Source organism: Ranitomeya imitator, chromosome 6, assembly GCF_032444005.1.
Source record: "Ranitomeya imitator isolate aRanImi1 chromosome 6, aRanImi1.pri, whole genome shotgun sequence".
Taxonomy (NCBI): domain Eukaryota; kingdom Metazoa; phylum Chordata; class Amphibia; order Anura; family Dendrobatidae; genus Ranitomeya; species Ranitomeya imitator.
Genome location: NC_091287.1, coordinates 156,586,295 through 156,598,374, shown reverse-complemented (window position 1 = coordinate 156,598,374; position 12,080 = coordinate 156,586,295). Strand labels below are relative to the sequence as shown.

The window sequence follows — 12,080 nt, the reverse complement described above, 5'->3', positions numbered from 1 at the left end:
GTGGATCGTCAGCGCAGGAGAAAGAGTATCAGCTCAGTTTGTTCTTTTATGACACTGCTGCTCTATGGAACAAAAACAATGTAAACAGGAAAATCCTTTTAATAACAGTTTTGTTACGCTAACACATTATCATTGGCTACATTCTTGGAGAGGCTTCTGCGACATGTCATCAAAAGTTTAGGCAGCCAGTGGCCTTCAGAACTTATCTGTAAAATGTTCCCATAGTGACAGTCAAAATATCTCTTTACAAATGAACTGTAAAAAAACAAAAAAAAAGTTACATGAAAAAAAGCCAATGCAAATAAACAGTGATGTGAAAAAACATCACTCTTGTATAGTGCGTCTCCGTTTGAGTAGAATACTGCGGTGTGTTGACACTTCTCACTGCAACTCTGAAACATGAGGTGCTGAAAAAAACTGTTGGCCAGTGTTCACACTTTATCTGGTGTCATTTCTTCAGATATGCTTTTCTTTTAGTAAGTCAATTTATCGGACAGTGTTTCCATGGCTGGAGACGAAGCTTCCCTGCTGTGCTTAGGCTGAACACTAGGATCGGGACCCACTGGTACCAACTCCTGTGCAAGTGTGCAGTGTTACAATGCCGAGTCCCCTTTATAGCTTTTCCTGTGCAGCTAAATATTGTGCTAGCCTCCAGTTCTCTAGTATACGAAAGGCAAAGGGTGCTGGCTGCAGTTCCCTGCACAGTTGGGAGCACCACTATGCAGCAAAAACAGATACACAGTCCTAAACCACAGCTGCATAGACTTCATTCTCAGGCTCAGTGGGGATTCAACGAATTATGATAAAAAAAAAAAAACACCTTTTAAACCATAGAATTCAATTTGCTATAACCCATAAGACAGATCAGTCACTGGAGATCAGTGTGCTGAAGTAATGTACCAAAGCATCACAAAATGCTGGATTGCTGCAACTGCATGTACTGAGAGCAACAGCATACTAGTTCAGCTCACCATTCAAAGTGACTTATGATGTATGTCGTAAACCTCTTTAGAATTTCTGCATCTAAAAAATGCTTATGAATTCACTATGCAACTAAGCCCTATACAAGTATATGTTAACAATTCCAACCAAAATATGTTCACATATAAAAAAGACCACTATTTAAAAAATATATTAAAAAAACAAAAAACTAACCCATGTCCTGAAGGCGCAATGAAGTATAAGCAGCACTGCACCCGGTTGTCTGGCATCTGACGTCTGTTGACACGGGACTCTGCATTAAGGTAGTCTTCAAATTTACTGTCAATGTAGTCGATAACTGGCTGCCAACTGGAAATCAAGGGACATTTTCCTGTATTAAAGCTCTTTGCCAAATGATAGATCAACAGAAACATAAATGGCTCAAAAAATGGTTAGTTGGTAGTAATACACCTTTTTATGAAATGCAGAGACATTGAGCCAAATTCACCAATTAATCATTAATATTAAAAAGAGTGAAAAGAACATTTAATTACAAAGTTCTTCTGTACAACAGAACAGGGAGAAGAGAACAAACATTACCAGTTGCTATTATCCACTGCATCTCCAAACCCCGGTGTGTCTACTATTGTGAGGAGAAGCTGAACGCCACCTTCTTTGATTAAAACTTTTGACTGCTCAACCTAAAAAAAAGAAAAGAAAATTATATAAGTTTATCTTTTTAAAGACATGAATGCATGCTAGCTTTCAAAGGGTATATACACAGACATTATGGTTATATTGTCATTTAGTGCTGAGTCTACAGCAGAATCATGGGAAAATGCTACAGTACATTATCAAAAATTGCCGAGATGTGCTGCATGTCACAAGAGGTTAGGTAATAAAATGTTACATGAATATAATAAATTATATATATATATACATATACACACACACACTAGATGGTGGCCCGATTCTAACGCATAGGGTATTCTAGAATATGCATGTCCACGTAGTATATTGCGCAGCCACGTAGTATATTGCGCAGCCACGTAGTATATTGCCCAGCCACGTAGTATATTGCCCAGCCACGTAGTATATTGCCCAGCCACGTAGTATATTGCCCAGCCACGTAGTATATTGCCCAGCCACGTAGTATATTGCCCAGTCACGTAGTATATTGCCCAGTCACGTAGTATATTGCCCAGTCACGTAGTATATTGCCCAGTCACGTAGTATATTGCCCAGTCACGTAGTATATTGCCCAGTCACGTAGTATATTGCCCAGTCACGTAGTATATTGCCCAGTCACGTAGTATATTGCCCAGTCACGTAGTATATTGCCCAGTCACGTAGTATATTGCCCAGTCACGTAGTATATTGCCCAGTCACGTAGTATATTGCCCAGTCACGTAGTATATTGCCCAGTCATGTAGTATATTGCCCAGTCATGTAGTATATTGCCCAGTCACGTAGTATATTGCCCTGTGACGTAGTACAGGGGTGTCAAACTGCAATCCTCGAGAGCTACAAACAGGTCATGTTTTCAGGATTTCCTTGTACTGCACAGGTGATAATTTAATCACCAACTCATTATTTGTGTATGGTGATAAAATTATCACCTGTGCAGTACAAGGAAATCCTGAAAACATGACCTGTTTGCAGCCCTCGAGGAATGCAGTTTGACACCCCTGACGTAGTATATTGCCCTGTGACGTAGTATATTGCACAGCAACGTAGTATACAGCACAGAGCCACGTAGTATATTGGCCAGTAACGTAGTATATTGCCCAGTTATGTAGTATATTGCCCTGTGACGTAGTATATCGCACGGCAACATAGTATATTGCCCAGTGACGTAATATACAGCACAGAGCCACGTAGTATATTGCACAGTGAAGTAGTATACAGCACAGAGCCACGTAGTATATTGCACAGCGAAGTAGTATACAGCACAGAGCCACGTAGTATATTGCACAGTGAAGTAGTATACAGCACAGAGCCACGTAGTATATTGCCCAGCCACGTAGTATATTGCCCAGCCACGTAGTATATTGCCCAGTCACGTAGTATATTGCCCAGTCACGTAGTATATTGCCCAGTCACGTAGTATATTGCCCAGTCACGTAGTATATTGCCCAGTCACGTAGTATATTGCCCAGTCACGTAGTATATTGCCCAGCCACGTAGTATATTGCCCAGCCACGTAGTATATTGCCCAGCCACGTAGTATATTGCCCAGTCACGTAGTATATTGCCCAGTCACGTAGTATATTGCCCAGTCACGTAGTATATTGCCCAGTCACGTAGTATATTGCCCAGTCACGTAGTATATTGCCCAGTCACGTAGTATATTGCCCAGTCACGTAGTATATTGCCCAGTCACGTAGTATATTGCCCAGTCACGTAGTATATTGCCCAGTCACGTAGTATATTGCCCAGTCACGTAGTATATTGCCCAGTCACGTAGTATATTGCCCAGCCACGTAGTATATTGCCCAGCCACGTAGTATATTGCCCAGCCACGTAGTATATTGCCCAGCCACGTAGTATATTGCCCAGTCACGTAGTATATTGCCCAGTCACGTAGTATATTGCCCAGTCACGTAGTATATTGCCCAGTCACGTAGTATATTGCCCAGTCACGTAGTATATTGCCCAGTCACGTAGTATATTGCCCAGTCACGTAGTATATTGCCCAGTCACGTAGTATATTGCCCAGTCACGTAGTATATTGCCCAGTCACGTAGTATATTGCCCAGTCACGTAGTATATTGCCCAGTCACGTAGTATATTGCCCAGTCACGTAGTATATTGCCCAGTCATGTAGTATATTGCCCAGTCATGTAGTATATTGCCCAGTCACGTAGTATATTGCCCTGTGACGTAGTACAGGGGTGTCAAACTGCAATCCTCGAGAGCTACAAACAGGTCATGTTTTCAGGATTTCCTTGTACTGCACAGGTGATAATTTAATCACCAACTCATTATTTGTGTATGGTGATAAAATTATCACCTGTGCAGTACAAGGAAATCCTGAAAACATGACCTGTTTGCAGCCCTCGAGGAATGCAGTTTGACACCCCTGACGTAGTATATTGCCCTGTGACGTAGTATATTGCACAGCAACGTAGTATACAGCACAGAGCCACGTAGTATATTGGCCAGTAACGTAGTATATTGCCCAGTGACGTAGTATATTGCCCAGTTATGTAGTATATTGCCCTGTGACGTAGTATATCGCACGGCAACATAGTATATTGCCCAGTGACGTAATATACAGCACAGAGCCACGTAGTATATTGCACAGTGAAGTAGTATACAGCACAGAGCCACGTAGTATATTGCACAGCGAAGTAGTATACAGCACAGAGCCACGTAGTATATTGCACAGTGAAGTAGTATACAGCACAGAGCCACGTAGTATATTGCACAGCGAAGTAGTATACAGCACAGAGCCACGTAGTATATTGCACAGCGAAGTAGTATACAGCACAGAGCCACGTAGTATATAGGCCAGCCAGGTTTGTCACAGGTGAAAAAATTAAAAATAAACATATACTCACCTTTCCGAAGGCCCCTTGTAGCCCACGGCAGCTTCCGGTCCCAGAGTTGGTATGGGCGCAGGACCTGTGATGACGTCGCTGTCACATGACCGTGACGTCATGGCAGGTCCTTCTGCCATACCATCTTTGCCACCGGAAAGTGCAGCGGAAGATGGCGGCCGGTGGGAGCGGCTCAGCGGACTACGGAGGGTGAGTATATCAGGTTTTTTTTTATTATTATTATTTTTAACATTACATTTTTTTTACTATTGATGCCGCATAGGCAGCGTCAATAGTAAAATGTTGGGGACACACAGGGTTAATAGCAGCGGTAACGGAGTGCGTTACCCGTGGCACAACGTGGTCCGTTACCGCCGGCATTAACCCTGTGTTAGCGGTAACCGGAGGTGACTAAGCGGGCGACAGGCACTGACTGCGGGGAGTAGGGAGCGGCCATTTTCTTCCGGACTGTGCCCGTCGTTGATTGGTCCCGGCAGCCATGACAGGCAGCTGGGGAGACCAATCAGCGAATGAATAACCGTGACAGAAGGACAGACAGACAGACGAAAGTGACCCTTAGTCAAATATATATATATAATATATATATATATATATATATATATATATATATATATATATATATATATATATATATATATATATATACACACATACACACACACACACACACCCACCCATATAGTATAGCTGTACTTAGAAGAGACAGTGTGATATCTGATGTCTTTGCCCCTACAAGAATCAGCCATCATGTCTATTGCCTTTGATGGAGGCATGACATAATGGGCCTGCTAATCACTAGGAGTACTGTTGGGTAGGAGGCGGTTTGCAGGGCTCTGATCCGGTATATGCCGCCTACTCTACAGAACAATTTTCTACTGCAAAGACACCAGGGGTCTCCCAGGTCTACAATATTAGTACTCTGGTCAGTTTGCCAACACAGCCTAATGTCATAAGCAGTCACCTGAAAAATATTCATTTTGGAAGGCGAAATCCCAGGAATTATTGTAGATCTATAGATTACTAAACATCAGTGAACATTAGCATTATCTACATGGAGCTACACACAATATTGTATTCAATAAATGCAGGCACTCTGGTCTATTGTAGGCTCTGCTGCTGGCTGTGCTCACAGGCACATGTATCTCATCAGTGTAATTCCCAGAATGTGCAGGAAGGAGGCGAGGCAGCGTGGGCTTTCCTCCGCTAGGTTTGAATCCAGCGGCCTATAGCATTCTGTGCCCATACATGGTCAAACACACGCAGTAACACATCTGGAAGTGATCCAAGAAAACAGAACTGTATAGCAGCGGCCTTCACAGTTAACTTCCAACTGTATCCCATCATCTGCTTTTGCCAGAATTCCCAAGAGTCTCATGGAAAACAAATTAGCTTTAGTTCTGGAATTTCAAACTTTTCTCAGCAGATCGACTCCAAATGGCTTCTTTCCCATGCACTCCATACAGCAGGTCACTTCCATCCATTTTACAGATCTGTGGCCCTTTAAAGCCTTACTGTGGAATGTAGTAGTAGCAGGGTTGAGCATACAGCGTGGGACAATGAATGAGCGCACAATGCCTGACATCAAACACTCACGGGTGGGGAAGCTCCTCAGAATCTTGCCTCTTTCCTTAGTATAGCTGGGAGAGCTGCACAGTTGTATGATGCATTTACTTTGAGCTGCACTTTGTATGATGCATCCCCCCCACCCACTAGGTGACTGACAAGTGGCAAACATTTCTTTGCGCTTTCATAACTGAGAGCTGTACAGAACATAGCATAAAAATGCTAAATTAAAAAAGTGTCTTTTTCATCAAATCATTTTCTAATTGCAAATTACATGTTATATTGCAGGTCTAAAGTGAAATGTGTGCGCAGATGATGAATGTTCTGGATTATCGGATGCTGGAATAAGGAAATGCAGCACCCTAGATAATGAATGGAGTGGTCACGCATGCTCAGGCTTGGCTCTAGCAGTCGGAACCCATTAATTGGCAACACCTATCCTGTCGAAAGCTTATCACTTCCGAAAAAGGGAATAACAAATTAAAGGGAGCATGTGAAACCACCACTGCAACCAGGTATGTCACTCTGAAACATTGTCCAAACAGCAGAACTTCAGAGCAAGGCCACATTCACACATTCAGTATTTGGTCATTTTTTTACCTCTGCATTTGTAGCCAAAACCAGGAGTGGGTGATAAATAAAGAAGTAGGGACGTGTTTCTATTATACTTTCCCTCTGATTGTTCCACTCCTGGTTTTGCCTTACAAATACTGATGTATAATACTGACAAAATACTGAAAGTGTGAACATGGGCAAACATATCTGGCTGCAATAGTGCAGCCAGTGTCTGATTCATGCTACGGCGCAGGCAGCAAAAATATGATAGCTGGTTCCCTTTAAGGGTGCAATATATTGGGCCCATTATGCAGTATGGAGCTCCATGTGGGGCCCATTATACTGTATGGAGCTCCATGTGGGGCCCATTATACTGTATGGAGCTCCATGTGGGGCCCATTACAATGCATGGAGCCCTATGTGGGGCCCATTATACTGCATGGAGCCCTATGTGGGGCCCATTATTCTGAATGGAGGACTATGTGGAACCATATAGTACGGAAGAGAATGCAGGGCCTCATTATACTGTATGGAGCACTGTGCAGGCCATTATACTGTATGGAACACTATGTGGGGCCATTATAATGAATAGAGAACTATGTGGAAGCATTATAAAGTATGGAAAGCAATTCAGGGCCCCATTATACTGAATGGAGAACTTTGTGGGGCCCATTATACTCTATGGAGCACTTTTTGTGGCCATTATACTGTATGAAGCACTATGTGGGGCCAATTATACTGTATGGAGTACTATGTGGGGCCCATTATACTGTACGGAGCACTATGTGGGGCCAATTATACTGTATGGAGTACTATGTGGGGCCCATTATACTGTACGGAGCACTTATATTTTTATTTTACTCACTTATATAGCACCATTAATTCCACAGCGCTTAATAATCTGTAGTTTTATATAGCACTAACATATTCCGCAGCACTTTACAGTTTTGCACACATTATCATCACTGTCCCCGATGGGGCTCAAAGTCAAATTTGTATGTCTTTGGAATGTGGGAGGAAACCGGAGTACCTGGAGGAAACCCACGCAAACACTGGGAGAACATACAAACTCCTTGCAGATGTTGTCCAAGGTTTGATTAGAACCCAGGACTCCAGCGCTGCAAGGCTACAGTGCTATCCACTGAGCCACCATGCTTTACATACATTATCGCCACTATCCCCATTGGGGCTCACAATCTAAATTCCCAGTCAGTATGTGAGGAAACTGGAGAACCTGGAAAAAACCCACGCAAACACGAGGAGAACATACAAACTCCTTGCAGATGTTGTCCTTGATTTTGTGGATATTATTCTGTATGGAGCACTATGGGGGGGCACAATTCTACTGTTTGGAGCACTTTTTGTGGCCATAATACAGTATGGAGCGCTGTATGGGGATTACAGTTGCAGAAGCATACTGTGATGGGGTCATCATACTGTGCGTGTGGCAGGTACTGTGGAGGAATTTACTGTGGGGGTACCGTACTGTGTTTTCTGGCACTTGTTTGCATCATAATTTATTATTTGAATTATTCAAGTTTTTTTAATCATTTGTTATTACATATTTAAATTAGGCCATTGGGCCATATGCTTTTACACATCTTACATAACATATTATTCGAATATTTTACTCTAAGATCTATTAATTAAAATGCACTTTGTGGGACAACCCCTTTAAGTTTGTTTCCATATGAAAAAGCTCATCGTTATATTTGATCAGTAAAAACGTCCTCAATTGTAGACTTTTAAAAAAAAATAATAATAAGCTTTTAATTTTGGCCCTCTGTGTATTTTAGTTTGATATCTCTGATCTAGATCGTTTTCCTACTATAAATTTCTATGTGAATCCATGGCAAAATTTGCATGTGTGCCACCGACTATCATTTGCATCTATTTTGTAAAAGCAAATACTCTGCTGAACTGAGGACATTAATGAATCACATTAATGAAATCGCATTAAAAATTGTACCAAAATTGCAACACTTCTCACTGTAAAAAAATAAATAAAATAGGAGAAATAGGTATTCATAGTAAAGCTGTACTTTGAGTCTAAAATAACATTTTGATCACAAAGGTCGAAAGGCACAAATCAGCACTGCAAAGTACACTAGATCTATTAGGACACGTGCCTTTTAATAAGAAAAGAATCTCGCCAACTACTTTTCTCCAGTTTCATTTATGCAAAATACAGACTCATCAGTAAACATGGGTGATTTAATCCTTTTCCCGCACAAAAGCACACCATAAACAGTACACTTTACTGACATGTCACCTGATATTACACTGTACCTGAACAGTTTTTTTTATTCTGTGCGATGGACCAGGGTAATCTGGGGCATATAAATCCGTTAAGAAGAGTGAATTAATGAGCGTCGACTTTCCCAAACCCAATTCACCTATAAAAATAAAGAAAGTAAGTTAACATATTGCTGGAAAAAATAAAATACATTTTCTAAAAATCCAAACATATTCTAACTCACATAGATCACACAATTCTAGAGACACTTATATGCTACTTGGTATATAATGAAAGTAAAAAAAAGACAAAACAAAACCTTAAGTGGCCATTTTCATAAACTGAAACTGTCAGTAAAATCACTAATCTCTCAGGAATGCAGTAACAGATAAAAGATTTAAAGATTTAATCTACTGACAGATCTGCTGACACATGGATAGAACTGCATACCTAAAATTGTAGGATTTTTTTTTAATCAAGATCATTAGATATTTACTTTATTTGTCCTAAAATAATGGCTGCAAAAGGTTACTTATTAGAAAAGTCTTAGGCTAGGGTCACATTGCGTTAGTGCAATCCGTTTAGCGGTTGCGCTAGCGCAATGTTTTCTATGGGGCTGCGGTCGGGGTCGCGGTAACGTCCCCGCTCTCGCAGATCCCCGATCTGCGAGAGCGGGGAACGGACCGCAGGCGCGCCTCGGACGCTGCTTGCAGCGTCCGCGGCGCGCCAGGAAACACCGGCGCGTCGCTAGCGCGTGCCGAACATGGCACGCGCTAGTGAAGCGCGTTCCCATTGCCTTCAATGGGCGCGTTAACGGACGCGTTGCACGGCGTTAATTTCGCCGTGCAACGCTGTCCGTTAAACGCGGTCCCATAACGCAATGGGAACCCAGCCTTATGGCAAATAGGAAATACAACATCCCTCCGTAAAGTAATCAGGGGTCCAGCTAATGTATGTCAGGAAACAGTCGGAAAGTTGCTCTATGGAACTGCACGTATCATATCAAAACTTAGTAAATTTAGTAGGAATTGTTATGGCAATTAGGGTGATATAAAAGATACTTCAGAAAGCTCTACTTCTGGATAATCCAATATCGTGGAGCTTAGCCTGTCAACACAACACGTTTAGGCCGTGCCAAACAAGACCTCCTCCAGCAGAAGACAAAAATCCTAAACATAATATTCAGAAGCCAAAAGTTCCTTCATTAAACAGCTACAAGACAGGTCATTGGCAGCTAGCGCAGAAAAGACAAGCTTGATATATGATTTTTTTTCCTCCTTAGAAACTATTCAGCTACATCCGCTATTTAGGATGCTGAATAACACATTCTAGAGCCAATGTTGGGGGCTGCTTGCGTTTCGTTGCTAAGGTGGGGTCAAAGACAGAATGCCAAGCATAAGGAAATAAGCCTAAGACTAAATAGTTTTTTGCTCTAAGTACCTAAACTGGAAAATTATGGTGCTCCTTTAAAGAGGCATAGTCAGCAGTCAAAAGTGGCCAGTTCTTGCTCTTATTTTATTCCTATTGCCCTCCAGTATGCTTTTTTCCTATTTTATTTTTTTCTTTCTTAAATCCACCACACTGTTTCAGAGATAGGGGCCTTTTAATTTGGTGCTAATTTTATGGCATGTTTTGAGGCATTATTCCATTATTACCCTATTAGTTACACCCCCTTGCTAAAAACACCAGACAAATATACAATGAATTGAAAAAAAGAGACGCATATGTCTGGAAATATCACCAAACCCCAATAGGCTCATTCGAGCAAACAGGGGATCAGAGTATATTAGACAATATAAATACATTCTATTTAAGAAGTATGCAAACTGCCTTTTCAGAGAGAAAGAGGCCTCGAACACTATAGCGCCACCAGTTGGAAGCAGCAATCCTACAAGTCACCATCAACCCTTTAACGAGTCTTGCAATATGACTTAGGATATTATTATTTATATAGCACCATTGATTCTATGGTGCTGTACATGAGAAGGAGTTACATACAAATTACAGATATCACTTGCAGTAAGCAAACAATTACAGACTGATAGAGAGGGGCGAGGACCCTGCCCTTGCGGGCTTACATTGTACAGGATGGTGGGGAAGGAGATAGTAGGTCGAGGGTTGCAGGAGCTCCGGTGTAGGTGAGGCGGTAGCTTCGGTAGTGGTGAGGAGGCAGTGGGCTCAGTGCAGGCTTGTAGGCTTTCCTGAAGAGGTGGGTTTTCAGGTTCCGTCTGAAGGATCTGAATGTGGTTGATAGTCGGACGTGTTGGGGCAAAGAATTCCAGAGGATGGGGAATATTCGGGAGAAGTCTTGGAGGCGGCTGGGTGAGGAGCGAATAAGTGTGGAGAGAGAAGGTCTTGGGAGGACCGGAGATTACATGAGGAAAGATATCGGGAGATTAGTTCAGAGATATATGGAGGAGACAGGTTATGGATGGCCTTGTAGGTCAGTATTTGTAATTTGAATTGGATACGCTGAGGGAATGGGAGCCAGTGAAGAGATTTGCAGAGGGGGGAAGCGGAGGAGTAGCGAGGAAAGAGATGAATTAGTCGGGCAGCAGAGTTAAGGATGGACTGGAGATATGCAAGGGTGTTAGCAGGGAGGCCACAGAAAAGGTTGTTGCAGTAGTCGAGTCCGGAGATGATGAGGGCATGCACAAGCATTTTAGTAGATTGACAGTTGAGGGAAGGACGGATTCTGGAGATATTTTTGAGCTGGGGGCGACAGGAGGTGGAAAGAGCCTGGATGTGAGGTTTGAAGGACAGGGGGAAAGCGTGATGTTGTTAATTGCGATAGATAGGTCAGGTAAGGAAGATCTATGAGATGGAGGAAAGATGATGAGTTCATATTTGTCCACATTGAGTTTGAGAAAGCGAGAGGAGAAGGAGGATATGGCTGATACACACTCCAGGATTCTGGACAGCAGAGAAGTGACATCTGGGTCAGAGTGGTAGATCTGAGTGTCATCAGCATGAATGTGGTACTGGAATCCATGGGACTTTATGAGTGTCTAGATTGAGAAGGGAAAGGGTCCCAGAACAGAGCCTTGGGGGACTCAAACAGAGAGAGGGTGGGATGAGGAGGTAGTGTGGGAGTGGGAAACGCTGAATGTGCAGTTGGAAAGGTATGAGGAGATCCAGGATAGGGCGAGGTCTTTGATGCCAAAGGAGGAGAGAATCTGTAGTAGGAGGCAGTGGTCAACTGTGTTAAAAGCAGAGGACAGGACTAGAAAGAGGAGTACAGA

The 12,080-nt window shown here is 42.5% G+C and overlaps 1 protein-coding gene across 2 annotated transcripts in view; it reads right to left on the bottom strand.

The window, feature by feature from the left end:
- Nucleotides 1–12,080, bottom strand: part of SEPTIN7 (septin 7) — a 64,559-nt gene that overhangs the window by 33,575 nt on the left and 18,904 nt on the right. For both annotated transcript variants that reach the window (XM_069730221.1, XM_069730222.1), the window contains exons 2-4: nt 8,892–8,998; nt 1,522–1,622; nt 1,156–1,290 (exon numbers count right to left, since the gene is read on the bottom strand). In XM_069730221.1, the coding sequence (XP_069586322.1) occupies nt 1,156–1,290; nt 1,522–1,622; nt 8,892–8,998 (343 nt within the window). The remainder of the gene's footprint in view (nt 1–1,155; nt 1,291–1,521; nt 1,623–8,891; nt 8,999–12,080) is intronic.